This window comes from Populus alba, chromosome 5 (assembly GCF_005239225.2).
Source record: "Populus alba chromosome 5, ASM523922v2, whole genome shotgun sequence".
NCBI classification, from domain to species: domain Eukaryota; kingdom Viridiplantae; phylum Streptophyta; class Magnoliopsida; order Malpighiales; family Salicaceae; genus Populus; species Populus alba.
The window spans coordinates 16742330-16761847 of record NC_133288.1 but is presented as its reverse complement, the minus strand read 5'-3'; the positions used below and the strand labels follow the sequence as shown (position 1 = coordinate 16761847).

The 19518-nt window shown below is 31.7% G+C and overlaps 2 protein-coding genes across 2 annotated transcripts; one reads left to right on the top strand and one right to left on the bottom strand.

Moving 5' to 3' along the window:
- The first annotated feature begins 1321 nt into the window (after positions 1-1321).
- Positions 1322-5904, top strand: LOC118029267 (uncharacterized). The gene is made up of 12 exons (XM_035033110.2): positions 1322-1478; positions 1854-1913; positions 1990-2043; positions 2164-2224; positions 2366-2442; positions 3031-3080; positions 3948-4030; positions 4567-4637; positions 4723-4879; positions 5209-5351; positions 5430-5528; positions 5719-5904. Exons 1-12 carry the CDS (start codon positions 1440-1442, stop codon positions 5779-5781), a joined length of 957 nt encoding a protein of 318 aa, XP_034889001.1. The 5' UTR covers positions 1322-1439; the 3' UTR covers positions 5782-5904.
- A 10730-nt stretch (positions 5905-16634) lies between these two features.
- LOC118029232 (uncharacterized) lies at positions 16635-19196 on the bottom strand. Its single transcript, XM_035033065.2, has 3 exons — positions 18010-19196; positions 17084-17312; positions 16635-16987 (listed from the first exon to the last, which is right to left on the bottom strand). The coding sequence occupies exons 1-3, from the start codon at positions 18969-18971 to the stop codon at positions 16814-16816; spliced, it is 1365 nt and encodes a 454-aa protein (XP_034888956.1). The 5' UTR covers positions 18972-19196; the 3' UTR covers positions 16635-16813.
- Between the last annotated feature and the right edge of the window lie 322 nt (positions 19197-19518).

The following is a 19518-nucleotide window of genomic DNA, read 5'->3' as shown; positions in this document are numbered from 1 at the left end:
TTGCTTACTTGGAGTAGTGAAGCTTCACATGAAATTGAACCAAGAGAGGGATGATAAAACTATTGATAGATTTGGGTTGACATCGCAGGTTTGGGGTGGCTAGGTTTGTGAGAAAATAAGAAGAGATTGCTATTTTTTTTTTAGGTAGAAAGAAAAGGAAGAAAGTAGTGAGAGAGAAATATTGAGTTTTATTTCATTTAATTTTTTCAATGGTATGTCCATAAAAAATTCCGTCAGAAAATACTAACTAGTCAAATTTTTTATGGCAAATACTGATGAAATTTTTTTGTAGCTATTTATGTTGGAAAGTATCGATGAAATATTTTACATAAACATTTTCATTGCTATATGCTAATTTTCTAGTAGTGAATTTAGTGTACCACGTGGAGGTTTTCACGCACCTCCAAACCTTACCACCATATGGGAAAACACCCCAACATTCATAATGTTCTCCTGTGCATAAAGCTGATGCGTTGCTACTATACTGCCGACTTCTAGTTGTTTCGGTGACCTCCTACTCATTGAAGTTTGAATTTTAAGATCATAAACACTAACATGTTAACTCTATTTTTGTGTTTGGTTTGTAGTTTAATTGGACATTGTGTTTAGATTCATGAATTGCATACTTGTTTGGTTGATTTAATTGTTTGAATGTGATTTATGATGTTAAAATGTTTTGTGTTGATTAAATTGTGTTTGTGATGTTATTGAAAGTTTTAGTTTGTGAATTAGATGAAGAATTTTTATTTGAGTGTGTTTATGATGTTAAAATGCTTTATGTTGATTATTGTATAATAAAGTGTCAATGGTTTTCTTTTTGTTTACATGTTAACCTTATAAAATTAACCGATAAAAATTAGTAATTGAATAAAGTAAATGATGAGTGATTATTAATGAAGTTAAAAATTGTTGGTATTGTTTAGATATTGTTTTGTGATTTTGATTTCAAGGTAATGATTGATGAAGTTAAAAAAAAATATTAGGATTGCAAGTAGCATTAATAATCCGCTAGATAGTAATGAATTTGATGAATATCTTAGAAATAATAGAAAAAGATGAAGACAATAAAGTTAGTTTTAGTTTACAATAAATTGTTTATTTTAAATTTATTAATTATTAGTTAATGAAAATTTATGGATATAAATAATTATATTGTATTTTTAAGTTTTAAATTATATATATATATATATATATATATATATAATTTAGAACTTATGGGTCACTCTTGGGTGTGGTCTTGATTAGGCTCATCGTTAGGGTTGAACCAATAAAACCTAAAGATGGGCTCAATGATATATTTGGACTTGTCATAAGACTCGTAACTAACCCAATAAACCCTAGCTCTATGAAAACATGAATAATAAAGTCGTACCACGCCAGCCATCTTCGCAGTTAACACTGTCTCTGATTTCCCTTTCTCTGCTTACTATTCACATACAATGGGTTTTACAAAGGAACAGTTGCTTGCTCGCTTGAAGGTTTGTCTGTCTCTTTAATTTGAGCTCATTATAATGTCAAGAAACTTGATCTGGGTTATCTTTGTTTTGTCCCATTTTCCATTTCTCTTGATCTTTCATTAGAGTAACTTGTGATGGGTGGGTATTGGATTCTTTCAGTCATTCTTTGTTCTTGAATTTATGGTTGCACGATGTTCAAAAAGAATTCTGTGAATGAGGATAGGGTTTGTGCCATATCATGAAAATATTGGGATTTAGCAATTGTATTGACTTTTAAATCAAGACCTTAATTACTAAAAGTGAATGGTTTTGAATGTGCGTCCATTACTTGGTTATAGCTTTGTTTAATGTCTCCATTGTAATTTTTTTACCAATCTGATGTTGGGTTTTTTTTAGGAGCTTCAAATTGATTTTTCGCAGTATGAACATCCTACTGTTTTGACTGTTGAAGCACAGGTAATTTTTTTTCTTCCCCCCCCAAAAAAAAAAATTACTTTGTATATTATACTTGATCATTGTTGTTCTCCATCAGGCAAAATATGTCGGGGATAAGGGAGGTGGCCTCAGTAAAAATTTATTCTTGAAGGTAAAATATAAAGATTATATGAGGTGTTCAGTTGCTAATTGTTGCAGTAATACATCTTGGCAGTGTTTTACATTTTTTCCCTATCCATAGCCTGGTAATTGTATGTCCTTGTGTATGCAGGACAAGAAAAGTCGGTTCTATATCGTTTCTGCTCTGGCTGACACGAAAGTAGATATGAAAGGTGAGTTCTTCTTCTTTTTTCTTTTTAACTCTTATGACATTGTAAAACACAAATTGGATTGGAAGTTAGAAATGCTGATATTCTATTGTCATTCATTTCCTGGATGTTGATGGGAATTACTTGTTTTTTTGACATGAGCAGTTTTATCTCAAAGGCTTGGTTTGGGGAAAGGAGGTATAAGAATGGCTCCTGAAGAAGCATTGGGTGAGATACTTCAGGTATATGCCTGGACTGTGCTTGAGTCCCACCCATATCAGATTTTTCCATTTTCATTTCATTGTTACTGACATTACTTATTGCTGTTTTCAATAAATAAATTATCTTGTTATGCATTCATCATGTGTTTACAAGTTGAATGGTTTGAAACATTGATCAACATCCTGCAGTTTTTTATTTTATTCTTGCTTGCTCTTGTATTCATGGCCTTGACTTCTGACGGCCTGGAATAGGATGCTGGAGAAAATTCTGGAAAATGTGCATTAAATTCTGTTTCATCTGTTAACTCCCCTTAAATCCTGAGAGAAACTAAATTGTGTGTTTGGATACACTAGGATTGTTAGGTTTTGCTATTCTCATCTGATGTACCCATTCCCACTGCTGGCATGCGTGAAATCACATCCATGACTGCGTTGAATGGTAAGATCTAATAAGATCTTACCATTTTATTAGCTAGTGAATTCATTACATGTGTGGCAATCGAACATTTCCACATTTCATTGGGTTTATTCTGGTTGATTAGTTTGCTTCTGGTCAAAAAGTTTGATGGTAATTCACTCTCTGATCTTCTTATGTTTTCTGTTTTCAAGGTTCCTTTGGGCTGTGTTACTCCATTTGCACTTGTAAATGAGTCAGCACGGTGAGCTTTAAATTTTATTTCCTGCATTGATTTTTATCATTTCTTCTCTCGAGTATTTATTTGAACAAATTCGTGTTTGCAATTTTGCTACCTTGCTAAAATAATGTTTATGTGAAATATTTCAAATCTTACCGTCTTTATTATCATCTTGTTACTCATGATGCATAGCATATGTGATTCTTCTATTTGAAATCATCTGAACTACTGCATAATCAACATTATTAAAAAAAACTGAAGTTTCATCCTCCATTTAATGTTCATCTTCAGCCGCACCTTATGTAATCTTTTCTTAATTGAAGATTATGGATCAACCTGCTCAATGAGAGGGTGTAATAGAATGTAGCTACAAGAAATTGGTGGGATACATAAGGTAGAGGAATCGATAAAATATAATAAAAAGCAGAGGTATATGGACAAAATTTCTCAACTGATTTTGGATAATGGTTATAGTGTCAGGCATGCATTTGAGGGTGCAGGAGGCTTTGAATCTATTTCTAACAGTCACTTTAGAGTTACTTTAGCTGTTTGTATGTTTTCAGGAAAATTATTTGTTGATGGTTTTCAGGTTTATGATAATTGGAAAGATAATTTCTTTATTAATGACTAGCTGATGTAAGCTATTTTATAAATGGACAAAGTGACAGATCACATCTTTCTGTGCCATCACATATTTTCCCTTTGATGAAACCTACACATTGCAAAAAATTGTGGGCATGTCCCATATTTAACATGCATAACTTTAAGTTATGACACAAATGTTTCTTCGTAACTTTTTTTATCCATGATTCATAGTTGATCGACAATCTCTTTAGAAAAGAATCACTTAACTATTGGTGTTGTACTTTAACCAATATCTCTCTTATGAAGGCATGTCTCACTCTTGTTGGATAAAGGATTTCAATCTCAGGAGCATTGCTTTTTCCATCCACTATCTAATGACATGTCAATTGGTAAGTCCAACAACTCTTTTTTTCTGGCACTTTTTTTTTATCTTTGGTTTTGCACAAACTCTCAATGTTCTTGAACTTGTATACCACTTTTTTCCTGATAAAATATTGCACCCGTAGACCTGTTTAAACCAATGATTTGATAGTTGCGGCTCTTTATGATATATATTTTATATCTAATACAATACGAAATCACTTTTTAGCCCCTGTTTTTATTTTCAAAAGGCCAAAATGTGATCCAATCAATTGATGAAAACTGTTAGCTAATGTTAACTTTCTAGGTTGTCTTGTATTTCTCTTCATAACATCAAGGCCAGTCATAGGCCTGCAAGTATGAAGTAGCCTTAACATTTAACAGTAGTTAATTGTTGGTGTTATCAATTGGGGTGGTTTGAGTCGCATTTGACTGAATTAGTTGTAACTGATCAAAAATGTAAATAGGGTGCAAATCGACTTTTTGCCCCACATGATGAAATGCACCATTAGTTCTTTCCCACTAGAATAGACACTGATCAGGCGTGTGCTGTTCATGCTTCCAGCTCTAAATGTTTGCGATCTTGACAAGTTTCTTAAATCAATAGGAAGAGATCCCTCATACGTTGACCTCGAGGTAATTTGTAGTTCAGTTTATTGTATTAGTTCTCTCAGTTAATTTTTCACGGAACATTGAATATACAAAATTATGTTCCTTGTAGGCTAACCCAACTGTAGGGAAGGATCAACCTCCAGATCTTGCTTCTTTTGTTCCATCTGGTTCAACTATTCAGCCAGATCAGCCAGATAAAGCAGCTCCCCCACAAGATCCTACCGAGAATTCTGTTCCTGTGAATAAGAAGTCTGTAGCTGCCACAGGTACTCAATCCAAATGTGATTTACTCATCAGTCGTCAACTGATTTCTACAGGATAGACATGACTAGTTTATCAGATTTCTGTTCGTCTTTTGGGCCTACACTTTAATGTCTTCTCATTTTGGACTGTTTTTACAATACTCAGACAATGGTTTTCATAATTTTCTGTTCAGCACTACCATATTTTCTTCTGCCTAAAGATTTTTTAAAATTTTTAAAATTGTATCTGCTTGATTATACAAGTACTTCCGCTTAGATATGCATAATGAAAACTCATGAAATTTGTTTGTTTATTTGACAGTAATGGCATAATGACTTTATCTTTGATGTAGGAAAAGCTGCTAAGCCGCACACCTCCACGCAAAATTCTAAAGACAAGTCAGTCAATCCTGTACATAAGCCAAGTGTTTTCTCAGATGCTGGATTATTCGTGGAAGAGATTCTCAATAAGACATCAGCTCTATTACTTTCAGAGGTAAGTTCTGTGCAATATGCTTCCATTTTAACCATAGTGGAATCTCTTGAGTTAGACCTGTGGAATTTTTCTATGCAGATCACAGAGGATGCTGTCAAGGAGAATGGCGTAAATCTAGGAACTGTGGTTGCTGAAAATATTAGAAAGCGGCTTAATTCAGATTTGCAAAGCATTGCTGTGAGTATTTTTCATTCTTTTCTATTTCAAAAAGGAAGAAAGTCTACTCTTACCATCACAAGGCATTGCCTGCAATATCTTTTGACTTTTTAGCACGGTCTCTTGCCAAAAGGTGAAATATTTGGCTGTGGATGCATATTTACTACAATGTTCATGAGTTTTTATTTTTTTTTTAATTTTTCTTTTGCAGACGATGTTTAAGAACACAGCCTATACGCAAGGGTTTCATGCTGGTGCTCACCGTAATTTATAGATTTCTCGTTGAATCCTGTTACAAATAATAGGAATGTATGTTTGAGAAAATTAAATTAAAAAAAAACTAAAACATCATTAATACACTTAAGCTTATGAGGGAAATCACTATGGATTCGCACTCTGCTTTCTTCTTGCAATGTTAAAAAAACATTTTGACATTAATTTGATGCTTGATTTGGCAAAAAAAATAAAAGAGACTTGATTAAAAATAATTAACAATTTGGGGATCAAAATTGTCTCAAACAAAAATTTCAATCTTTTTTTTTTTAATTGTACATGAGGTGTATTTTGAAGTATATGGCCCTTAAAGTTTTATCATGACTTTTTTGTTGCTATTTTTTGAGAATTTAATTTTACATTTTGATGCATAAACATTTTATTCATGTTTCTGTCCTTGTGAAAAGAAGAGAGTAGTTGGAAAGTGAAGATGAGAGAGAGAGATTGGTCATTTACTGATTATAAAATAGTTATTTTTGGTGTTAATAGATTTTATTTATTATTTTATATTTTATTCTAGTTAGAAAAAATAAATTGGGAGTTGTATTGTTTTTCTAATCAGGAGAAATTTTTTATTTTTTTTTTCAATTAAACATTTTGAGGTTATGGGTTGAGAAATGCTGATCAAAGCTTTAGCTTGGTTTCAAGGAAAGATTATCCGAAGAGTCATGAATAAAAAATGCGAGAAGAGATTGAATCACATTGAAATGAGGGAACCTGAAGTTGGAAAGATTGACATTCCTCAGAGTCCTACTGCCATAGCATTTCCTGAGCCATCCTTAATCCCTCATGGAGATGACTTTACGCTGCCAAGAATGCTATAATTAGATCAAAATGGATTAATTCCAAGGCTATAATTAGATCAAAATGGTTTTGAAAGACAAATAAAACAACTTTTGTGATGTCTTTTAGTTTGAAAAATGTGGGATGAACACATCAATGTGCTACGATGGCTTCTTTTCGTAGCATGACGCATCAAGAAATAAAAGTATATGTCGTTGGTATGATTGCCAAGTTAAGAGAATCTTGTTGAGACATTGAGTGTTTGTAAGATTAAAGAAATACTAACCGATGCTCAATCCTGCAAAATGCACTTTTAGGGTTCCATCTGTCAAATTGCTTGCGTTTGTCGTAAGCAATAAGAGAAATGAGGTTGATACAAAACAAATCAAAGGGATTTAAGCTATGCATGAACCCATAATAGAGAAAAAGTATGAAGCTTCTTAGAACAGTTGAACTACATTGCCTGCTTTATCTCTATAGTTGATAATAACATGTGAACCTATCTTTCAATTATTAGAGGAGAAGAATCCGGGTGTTTGGGATGAAGAATATCAAAAAGCATTTGACAAAATCAAGTAATATCTCTACGAGCCACCTTTACTAGTACCACTAGTTCTTGGCAAGCTTTTAATTGTATATCTGACTGTCACCAACATGGTAATGGTTTGTGTTTTGAGTTAGCATAACAAGTCTAAAAAAAAAGAGTAGGTTATTTATTACTTGAGTAAGAAGTTCACCAATTATGAGTCGAGATACTAGACTCTCGAAAAAAATATGATGTGATTTAGTATGGTACATACAGAGGCTCAAGCAATGCATATTGTATTACATTACATGGCTTATTTCTAAGATGGATCCCTTTAAATACATTTTTAAGAAACAATATCTATTAGGTCACATTACATGATAGAAATTAATGTTGTCTAAGTATGACATTATTCATATGAAGAGAAAAACAAAATAAGGGCAAGGCAATAATCAATCACCTAGCTAACAATGTTGTTGATGATGAAAGGATTATCAGCCAATAAATTTCTAATTTAGACAAGTCTAGTAGTAAATATGTTTAAAAGTGACATCGAAACAACATTAATCTCTGCATAGGGTAAACAATACCCAATTGCTATATGCTTGCAATTTGAATGCACCTACAACATTGTAGAGTACATGGATTAGAAGTAGCTCTAGAAATGAAAATTCACAAAATAAATGTATATAGCGATTTATTGTTTATAATTTTCGAAGTAAAAGGAAAATGATAGATGAAAGATGAAAAGTTAAAGCATATCAAGAATATATCACCAAACTAGCTTCTTAATTTGATGAGATTGAATCCAATAATTTGAATCAAGATAAGAATAGTTTGCGTATGCTTTATCCATATTAGCGCCAATGACCAAAATAGATTATAGAGTTAGAATGCACATTGATTAATACAATAAAATATAAAGTAAGAGAGAAGACAATGATTTTTATAGTTATTAGAGCAACTGTCTACTCCACATTTTAGCTAATTGGATCACGAAAAAGAACTGGGCTTATACTATTTTCACGGATTTGTTCCCTCTTGTAAATCGTTTGTTCTAGCCACCATGGGTTCCAAATCTGGTTAATTGATTGAGGCTTAGAGGGCGTTTGTCTACGCGGCTGCGTCTGCGTTTTATTTAAAACGCAGTCTGCAGCCGTTTGGTAATTAAAAAAATCAGTTTACTGTACATGGAGCCCACTCGATTTTTGCGTTTGAAACGCTGAAAAGGGAAAGCAACGAAAACCTGCTTTGTGTGCACTGTAGCGGATAAAAAGTAACGAACAGTGCAAAGTACTGCACTGTTCACCAGTGAATTGCACTGTTCATGTGAACAGTGCAATTCACTTGCACTGTTCGCAGTTTTTTCTTTTTTTTTTTTTTTTTTTTTTAAGAGTGTTAATTGTATTAATTTTTTTTTAAAAAAACTAGTTTAAAGAATTAAATTTATTCGCGATGTGAACAATATTTTTTTCTCGAAAAACTAGTATAGAGTGAATTAAATTCACTCGCACAGTAATATTAATTTTATATCTGATAATATTTTATCTAATTTTATTACACGCTCAAAAAATTATGAAAAATGTTGTTCTTATCGGATGAATTTTGTACGTAATGGAATTATAAATAGTTTAATGGAATAATAAAAAATATTTTATATAAAATATTATTTTTTCATTATGTAATAGGAGTAATTAATTTTACAATATTTAAATTTAAAACCATCAATATTAATATATTTTTCAAAAAATTATTTTATAACCTCAATTTCAAAAGCATTCTTAACCAAACACATTAAACTTTTTTTTCTTCAACCTCAACTTCAACCACAGTTTTAACCAAACACCTATTTTTTCAAACCAACCTCAACTAAAAGTACTTTTTATAAAACAACTTTTTTAAAACCACAACCACAACAGCTACCGCAATACCAAACACACCCTTAGACGCCGCGCCGGATAGTTTATGGGGCCCTTGATAAAACCTAGGCGCTGTCCTTTGATCCTGCCCGGCGAACGCCGAAATTGAGCTCAGATGTGCATTTCCGATATGGTATCGTGGCCAGCCAAGGAGGGTAAGAAGGAGAAAGAGACACGAAGACAATGGTCTTTCTCTCTGGCAACATAGCTGGGTGCTCGTTTAACAAGAAAACTCTATTCAGATCTGTAGACCACATCTTCAGATATCTCATATTTTATGCATCGAAGAACAATGAGACAAGCAATAACTCCAAATGTTTTTCTTCCACGGCTTTCAGAACAGGGAACATGTTCGCCTCCTTCATGTGCAGTTTGTTCGGATGCATTTATGATCCCAGGAAACTAGTATTTCGTTGTTCTTCCCAATTAAAGCAATACTTTTTTTTTAATGTTATTAAAATAAATATTCGAGTCAACTTAAACGTACATTGCGTAATTTTACGAATCTTAAAATTAATAATTATATAAATTTTTAATAATTTAAAAAAAAATTCAAATTTTTAATTATTAAAAACACAAATCTAAAAACTAACTGGTCAACACAACCAGTTAATTAAAGAATACTTTGTCTGTAGGTGGTGACCTCCTGCTTGCGCGCATGCTAGAGGGCTCAAAGCCTTACATCAACCACAATTACGTGCAGTCATCATTTCTCATGATCCCACCAGCACAAAAATATTTTTGATAGATTAAACAGTTAATTAATAAACTCATTCTTTTTTAATTTAATTATCCAAAAATGCATGTCCCTTGCCAATAAATCATAAAACTAATTATATATCTTGTTTATTAAATTACTAATTTTTCATTCAATCACAGTTAACGTGAAAGGATGATTCTATAAATACAGTAAAGTAAGATGGGCTGGTACAATATTTAATACTTTTTTATTAATTTGCATAAAATGTCAAATAAAACTTTTTTTTTTTTTATTTAATCCTTGTGAGGCATCAATTCAACCCTAAACTGACAGGTTAGGCAGAGACACAATGGACAAGACATCGCATAACAGCTTATAATGGTGTTTGGTGCATATTTTGTAAGAAAAGTTGAGTTGTTGCTGTATGTAAGGCCTTCAAGGGTTACTTTCACAACACCAATTATTCAGAGCTTTTAGCTTTTAAAGCAGAGATAAGCACTATTAAAGGGGAAAAAAAAAAACTCAAATTATCTAAACCACTTCAGGTAATGAATTTTTAAAATTTTGAAGAAAGGGTAATTCAAGAATTACCCGAAATTTATTTCGGATAACTTGGGTAAAACATAAATAAATTGGATTACCCAGACTATATAATTTATTTATTTATGTACTAACTTATTTATAACCTTTTAAAACTAATGGGATTGTAATTTTTCTTCAGCCTAATTTTATAGTCAAGACTTTTTTAGTGCCTAATTTTATCTAGTTAGTTGAGAATATTTAAGGAATTCTGGATTAAAAAAGATGGTGGTAAAGCGTTCAGACAAAATATAATTAGAATAATTAAAAAAGATTATTTCAAGTCTGATAATTTGAAGAATTTTTTTTTAATAATTAAAAAAATTCTTCAAAATAACTTCTTTTTTTTATTATTATTTATTCGAATTACCTATATAATCTCATTGCATCACCTTACAGATTGCGAAGAGGTGCTACCACTCAAGCTAAATGCTTGTCAGTTTGTTTGATGGGCAATTAGAACAATACAAAAAATAAGTTTGTCCTAATATTACAGATCTTACCTCTTTTTCAGGAGATAATCTTATTCCTACCATTTTTTGCCCATTAAACTTGCATTTTGGAGTCAGGACATTGGTATCTTTATCAAGATAAAATTACATTTCTATCCTGATAATTGTTAAAAATATGCTACTCAAAACACAACCTTAATTTACTACTCAATTTCCTTTTCACCGTTACATAGAAAAGAACAGAGATTCAACAGCCAGATCCCATAGTATTTATATGGCTGTTACGGCGAGCAAAGCATTAGACATAGACCCAAAAAAAAAAAAAAAAACCTTTTACCGGTGTTGGGTAGTCCGAGCCCAATGTATAGTAGAGAATTTCAGGAGAGTGGTCTCGAGCATGATAGCCCGAACCTGACTCTCTAAAAAGCATGGGCTTAAGCAAGAAACCTGAGTTCATGTTGGGCATGTTGGGTGTGCTGTCACACCCAACACCACCGTAGACTCAGGTTAGGAGCATACCCCGAGCTCAACATGTTGGGGTCCAGGCTCATTGTCTAAATCTATTTTTTCATGTTGAGGTGGAAAAATATTTTTAAAAAATTTTGAATTTTTTTTTGCTTTAAAGTAATATGTTTTTGATATTTTCAAATCATTTCGATGTACTGATGTCAAAAATGATTTTTAAAAATTAAAAAAATATTATTGACATGTTTTTCTGAGTGAAAAGTACTTTGAAAAATAATAACAACTATACTCCCAAATATGTTTTTAATGGATTGAGCCCAACATTCGCTAGGGATTTTTCCGAAACCTAAGTGGGTCTTACAATGTTTTATACTGATTCAATACATATTATTATGATTAGAATACAACTTAAAATATTACAAGAATAAAATTATACCTTAATCCCTCCTCTTCATAAAATAAAAAGATTCATGGGCTATAAATAAACCATGAATCCTTCAAGTCAAAAGGTTCACGATCTTTTCATTCTTAATATTTTCAGCATACATAAATATTATCAGAGTTTATTTGTTTAAAATATCATCGTAATTTTTTTTTATAAAATTATTAAATTTACATAAAAAAATAAAAAAAAAAAAATCACAATGTTCATAAAAAAATCAAGAAAAAAAAAAAAAAAAAATTTGGTGATAAATACAAGCTCTCAGTTACTTGACTCACTATACATCACATTATTTATACTATTCAAACTTCAAAAGTCAAGAAAAAAAAAAAAAGTCGATAAAAAATTGGATTTGGTGACTAAACGAAAATCCTACATCGAAAAAAAGGATCAACTTTAAAAGTAAAAAATCAACAGAAGGGGATCACTAAGCCAGCTGACTTCAGTTCAGTCTCATTTTTCGAAAATGATAAAAATAAACAGAGAAAAAATATTCTCCGAATGAAAGTGCCACGCTAGTCAGGATTTTTATAACTATGCATGGAATAAGACACGCACACTCTCTCTCTTTCTTTCTCCGGCGTGACTTTTAAAGAAACTAGAGTAGCATCATGATAGAGGCAGTCATCATTTGTTTGTGACATTATTAAGCAAGGCGGCGAGGATTAGTCAAAACAGAGGTAGCAGAAACAAAAATACTCATCGCATAACCCCAGAAATAAATATAAGCAAAATAGCTTCTCCTTTTTAGGAGTTGGCCTTGCTTTTTTATGAAATGCATGTGGAGTTGTTGGGAGATTTGAATCTGAAGTCAGAATCAGAACAAGCAGCAGCAGCAGCTGGTGACGAAAGGTGTAAAAATAAGATCCATGAAAATAAAATAAAGGATCTATATGGATTTGAAAATTCAAAGAAGAAGAAAAGGTTCTTTCTTAACTGCCTTTAAAAATTACATGGAAACAGAGATTGTGGATCCAGCATCCATGAAAAGCTCCACTGGTTTATGGCCACGACGAGGAACCCCACATCATCTTCTTTCTTACAACTAATTAATGTTTGAAAACAAATGCGAAACACAACATTATCCTCCGCACTTGAACGAGGAAGGCACATGGCTTCTACGTCCTAGCTGGATTACTTTATTCTGGGTTCCAATCTTGTTAAAATACTCGTTTGTTCATGATAACAGTAAAATGATAGCAATTTTTATGAAATGTTACGTTCTTCAAGTTTTTATTTTTATTATTAATGTGGTATTCAGATCAGTTTGCATGTATTTAATTTAATTTTACAACTCTTAAAATTAATGATTATATAAAATTTTTAATTATATTAAGGGAACTCGAGCTCGTAATTATTAAAAATTAAATTTAAAACCTAATAAATTGAGCTGCCTTTTATTTTGAAAGGTGGAGAAGCTACATATATAAGATATTCATTGTTTGGTAATTAACTAATAAGCATGTTTTAAATGAATAAGTACAATTTTATAAAATGTTTTTTGAGCTAATAAAAAAATATTTAGATCTTTAATAATTAGTATAGTAGCTTTAAAATGTGGATCAATAAACTTAAATTAATAAACATCATTTAAGGGTATTTGATTTTTACTATTTTTGTTTAAATACAACAAAAATAATATAAATAGAAACAATTATATATATTAGCATAATGTTTTAATAAGATCATCGTGTAAAATATTAATATGATAAAAAAATATCTTTCCCTCAAATCAATCTTTCATTGCTGGTGTGATTTTGATTTGAAAGAGATGAGGGCTTATTGGTGATAATAGATGTCGGAGGAAAAGACAGGTTTGGTGGCTGTGCAGGAGGAGATGAGGGCTGATTTTACCAGAGCATATTTTTGGGTACAAGCTCATATGGTTTGTCACGTAACTTTGCAAAAACAACTTGCAAGCATCGACCATTTCGTTTATTTGTTCCATTTGTTTGTAATCACATTCGAATCTAACTGGCAAGTCAGTATTTTTAACTTAGTATTTTTTATATTTTGTAAAAAAATCTAAATTTATAACCGTATAATAACATAAATGAATATAAATCTAGCAAGTTGAATTGACTATAAACCAAGTTTAAGTAAATATATAGACTTAACAGGATTGTCAAATTTAATATACTTGGATTCAATTATATATTAAATCCAAGAAAACATGGGTTTAAGAAGTTACGAAACTCAGTATACATGGGGTTAACCATGTGCTGAGCTCAATGCAATGTTTGTCTAGTAAGTTATCAAACTCAATATATTAAGGTTCAATCATGTATTAAGTCTAAGGCAATATAAGTCTAGTAAATTGTCATACTTATCTCTTATAGGCCTCGCTACATGCCAAACCCAACTGGTCTAGAGGTTGGTAAAAAATCCATATTAGGACCATAATGTTTTGTCTTAAGACTATTAACATGAATTATTTATGTTAGAAAATAATCATCTCCTTATATTTATAGATTTAAAAGGTCTTCCAATGACCTACCATATTTTTATTTCATTAATGATTTGTAAAGAATATTTGATTCTTGTTAATGACATGTAAGAGATTTTTATTTTTTATTAATGTCATCATGAGAAAATGACTCTTAAATCCCTTCATTTCATCAAAATGATAAGGTTCAATGAACTATAAATACCTATATAACTATCTAGGTAAAAAGTTCACATTTTTTCTACTTTTCAAACATCCATTCCTTAACTCTTAGAGTATTCATCATACTAAAATAAAAACAAACACTCTTGTCTTGAAATTTAAAATTTTTTCTTTTATTTATTATAATTCCTTTATTTAAAAGTCATAGATTTTATTATCAGAGGATCCTTAAACCCCATTAAAAGAGACTGTTTTGTAGGTATTATGACTTCTACAATCAATCATATACTTTTTAAAATTCTGAGGGATATAACTTAATTGGCTACGTCCTGGTTTTACTTCCTAGAAGTTATTAGTTCGAGTTTCACAAACCTTAAAGCCACTAGAAACTTATATGGTCGTTAACTTCAGAGCCTATAAGATTAATCGAGATGCATGCAAGTTAGTCCGGACACCCACATTAATAAAAAAAAAAATATCATATACTTCTTGGACTATGAATAATACAATATTGATATAACATGTGATAAGTCACTATCCAAATATCAAATAACTTAATTCATGAGGATGCCAAATTTTGTAACATCATCACTGACCAATCACAAAGAATGTTGGTGCTAGACAAATTCCAGTCAAAATAGTTGAACCAAAGTTGCTTATGGTAGTAAAGTCTAATGCAGTACATGTGGCTATAGAGTTCTTTTCTCCTCTTCATTTCATGTTTCCAGCGACAAAGAATGAAGAAATGGAGAAAATATTGCTAAAGTTCATTAAGTCACTCGAATTGAATTTTGCAGATAAGAAATTTGACAGTGAATAGTTGGAAAAAGATAGGAATTTTGTCAAGATTTGCAAGATATGTAAATTATTGGAAACTGCTAATCAACAGGTGATAAAAATAAAGGCCCTCCAAGATAAGGTGCTTGGTCTAAGCAATCTGGATTTCTTTTATTTGTGGGAGATTTGGGGTGCCGGTTAAATGAGTGGTGAATAGGATTTTTTCGGTGTGTTTAAGAATATGGTGTAAATTATATTTTAAAAATTTTAAATATTTTTTATTTAAAATAATTTTTTTATGTTTTCAAGATCGTTTTAATATATTAATATCAATAAATAAATTATTTTAATAAATTTTTAAATAAAAAAATACTTTAAATCATCACTGTTACCATAATCTTAAACATGCTTAATTCAAATGACAAAGTTGTTAAAGTAGGCAAGGTGTGGAACTAATAAATTGTGTTATGGGCCAACTCCAACTCCACGCTGCGATTGTTGTTCATCGTAAGTTAACAATTATGATAATAAAATTGAGTTAGTCCTGGTTATCAAGGTTATCAATTTTGTTCTATTTTATTTGAAAATTAAAATATCGTATATTAATTTAAAAAAGTAAAAAAAACAAAATAATTTTTCTCATTTTAATTTTAATTTGTTTTGGAATTTTTCAGTTAAATTTTGACAGAAATATTTAGTTTTCATTTCGTATGTTTGTTCCGGTTTTAAAAAAGTCATTAAATTAAATTTAACCTGAATTCAATTTAATTAATTAAATTATTTAAATATATATAAAAATTTTCGTTATTATTTTCAATAAAAATGATATTAATAATAATATTAAAAATTATTATTATTATTTTTATTAATAATGATATTAATTTTTTAAAATTAGATTTATCAATAATATATATAGTTTATATTCTTTTTTTTTTATGTTTATTTTTGTACAAATTTAAATAAAACAATAAATATTTTAAATCTTATTAACCTTAATAACATTTATCTAATTTTATATTTAAAATATTTGTATTAAAATATTTTTTTTCTATAATAATTTAATATTTTTAGTTAAGTTTGAATTATTTTAAGTTAAAAATTAATTATTTATAAATATTTTAAATTTTAAAATTATATTTATTTAATATTATGTTTGTATTGTATAATTTATAATTAATTTATCATGAATTTAAATTATTTTTTTATTGAATTTTATATATAATATATATATATATATATATATATTATATATATATATATATATATATATATATATATATATATATATATATATATAACCGGAACAACTGAACAACCCCCATACCTTAATAAATAAATAAAAAACCCTATCTAAATAGAAATATTTGTGTTAAAATTTTTTTTTTCTATAATAATTTAATATTTTATTTAAATTTTTTATTGAATTTTTATATATATATATATAAAACCCGGAACCCCCCCCCCCAAATACTTTAATAAAAAAAAAAAAAACCCTACCTAAACAGAATTGACAGCCATCAACAGCCTTGATCGGATCCATCATGCGATCTCATTATTGCAGTTCCACATCATTGTCGAACAATCCCAAACTACAACAAGAGGCGAGGAAAAGACCCTTGGAAATAGATCTTAATTCAATTGATATACATGGAGTATGTACAAGTTGCGGTGTGATAAAAGGAAGGCTCAAACGCTCTTCTCAACCTCCGATGAGCTTTTGCTCAGCAGGGTGACACATCTTCCAAGTGCATAAAATCAGTAAATTTACACTCTCGACAAAAGTTAATTAACTCGAACATTAGTGTCGCAAAATTTGCCATCTATCCGGTTTTGAACAGCTTTGACAGCAGCAACTCTAGCAGCAGTTGCTGCCCTATTTGCAGCGAGAACTGCCTTGTTCACTTGTTCATCCACCCTGCGCAAGCGAATGGCATTTTCTTCTGTTTTTCTGGCAGCCTGCAATTTAAAGCAATCAACAAGAAAAAGGGTGAGAAGGGTGAAAGCTCTTCATGACCCATATCAATATGGAAGTTTAGGGTCCATATAAAATACCCGAACAGCTCTTAGGACTGCATCGGATAAAAACGGTGAAGGGGTTTTGAGGGTTCCGCCATTCCATTCCCCACATCTGGCGTCGCCACTACGGAAAGTATACATGCCATAGCCTTGCTTCCGTCCTTCATGCCATGATCCCTCATAGCGGTGGCCATTGGCGAAGTGATAGACACCAAAGCCGTGCATTTTGTCTCCGAAGTATTCTCCGGCATATCTATCTCCATTCCTGCAACACAATCAATTTCTTCGTCAATTTTGAGCTCCTACTGTGTGACCCAATAAAAAACAACATAAAGTTGCTTTGAAGCGTAGAATTTAAGAAACACAAAAGCACAAAACCAGCTGGAACAATAAATCCATTAGAAAAATAAAAATAGGAACAACCATTTCAAATCGACTTTAATCCATAAATATAACTGTCACAAACAATAATCAGCTTGCACTCTGCTGTTAATCATTATCAGTTACAGAGATACGAGTCAAAATAATCATAAATGGAATACTAAATATATCAGACATTTACTTCATACACCAAATTTCTACTGTTTTATCAAATCATTAACAGATCTAAAATAGGAACCTCCATGATAATTGAACATCACACGCTTAGAAAAGTTAAACCAAATGAGAAAAGTCAAAACACAGCCACAAAATTTGGGGAGAAAAACAGAAACTATAGTTCAATTCAAGAATCCTCCTGAAAAATGACCGAAGATTCCATCTTTCAACCATCGTTTTAAATCCCAGAAACCCAACTTCACACTAAAATGCTGAATTGGAACTCAGAAAATACAATGGTGAACCCCGAAAACAAAAGGAAAAATCCTAACTGAAAGAGGATTTTTAAAACAGTAACCCCAAGAAACAGCAGCCTAAAATAAAATTCAAATAAATATATTTGAATTCAAGAAGACAAAAATCACCTGAAATGGTAAACACCAAGGCCATGTTTGACGGCACACTTGAATTCACCAACATAGCAACTCCCATCTGCACAAGTCTGCACTCCAACACCATGACTCTGCCCGTTAAACCATTCCCCAGCGTAAGAATCCCCTGTGTAAAACCTATAAACTCCATAACCATGCCTTAAACCCTGTCTATATTGCCCTCTATATCTACTCCCTCTAGCCCAGCTCTCTATTCCATGTCCATCATATCTTCCATCAATCCAATCACCTTCATATCTCCCATTCACAAAGAAATTATAAACCCCACTCCCATTACACCTCCCTTTGTGAAACTCTCCTTCGTAAAAATCGCCATTGCTATAAAACTCTACTCCTTCTCTTATAATCCTCTTCTCTAATTTCTTGCCTTTACTACTGTTGCTAACAATTGGGTCTCCAATAAACCATTGGACTTGCTTTGATTTGGTTCTTGAAGTAGAAAAAATGAATCTTTTTGTGACCTGTTCCCATAATTGCTTGAAAACTATCAAATTCTGGTTGATTAAGTTCTTGTTCTTGCTTGCAAAGAAGAGAGTTATAGCAATGAAAATCAAAGCCAATAAGAGATTCTCTGATGTGGATATTTCTTCTCTTCTCAAGTAGAAGAAGAAAAAGAAAGAGAGAGAAAAGAGAGTGAAAAAAATGAGCGAAACCAAAGTGAGTACTGGTGTGAGCCGGGTTGAACCGGTTCTTCTCGGGGTTGAACCAGACCGATGCAGATTTACTTTTTTCTGTTCGTCCAAACCATCTTCTAGTTTTTGGTGTTGTTGCTGCTGGGTTTTGATAACGTCCTCTTCAGCTACAGAGGTTAAGCTGTGAATGGATGATCGGATGGTGGGAGATGAACGGAGGAGTGAAGATTGAGTTCTTGTAAGCTTTGTTTGGCTGCTTTTTTGAGCGTCCATTTTCTTGTTTGGAGATCCGATCCAACCCATTAATCCCCACCGTCCGATGATTTTCTTACTGGGCCCTCCTGTACCGCGATATTCTTTTTAACGTTGTAATTTTCGCCGCCGGCGACATATCTCAGGCAGAGCACGCTAAGCACACACAAGTAGAAAAAAATGATACAGAAAAGAACAGCGAGGCGTCTAGTTTTTAGAGTGGAAGAGAGGGAGCCCGAGTGGATTTTGTTGGATTTTAAAGACAGATTTTGTAGAGATTTTGGACCGGGTATTTATGGTGTAACGGGAGAGGGAGGGGATTTAATTTAATATGGATCGTTAGATGTGGGATCCAACGGTGAAGTAGGGAGTTGGGTTTTAGCCGCTGGATTGAATCGAAAGGGGGTCCCGGTTTTGACGGGAAGGTATGCTGTGCTCGTCGGATGTAAAATCGGCTCCTTTAATTCTTTACCGTGGCAGGCCGGCACGTGCCATCTCACTTTTTCTTATTTTCTTTAAAAAGTACATGTTTTTCCATGTTTCGCGGTTTTATTGTATGATGATACCCCTTGATCCTTTCACCGCCGATGTGGCGATT

Bases quoted from the DNA above. Each gene is read 5' to 3' on its own strand.
- LOC118029267 (XM_035033110.2), top strand. From the start codon at position 1,440: ATGGGTTTTACAAAGGAACAGTTGCTTGCTCGCTTGAAG. The intron at 1,914-1,989 runs GTAATTTTTTTT...GTTCTCCATCAG, and splicing joins TTTTGACTGTTGAAGCACAG to GCAAAATATGTCGGGGATAA. The intron at 2,044-2,163 runs GTAAAATATAAA...TTGTGTATGCAG, and splicing joins GTAAAAATTTATTCTTGAAG to GACAAGAAAAGTCGGTTCTA.
- LOC118029232 (XM_035033065.2), bottom strand. From the start codon at position 18,971: ATGGGTTGGATCGGATCTCCAAACAAGAAAATGGACGCTCAAAAAAGC. The intron at 17,313-18,009 runs GTGATTTTTGTC...ATTGTGTTGCAG, and splicing joins CTTGGTGTTTACCATTTCAG to GAATGGAGATAGATATGCCG. The intron at 16,988-17,083 runs GTATTTTATATG...TTTAAATTGCAG, and splicing joins CAGTCCTAAGAGCTGTTCGG to GCTGCCAGAAAAACAGAAGA.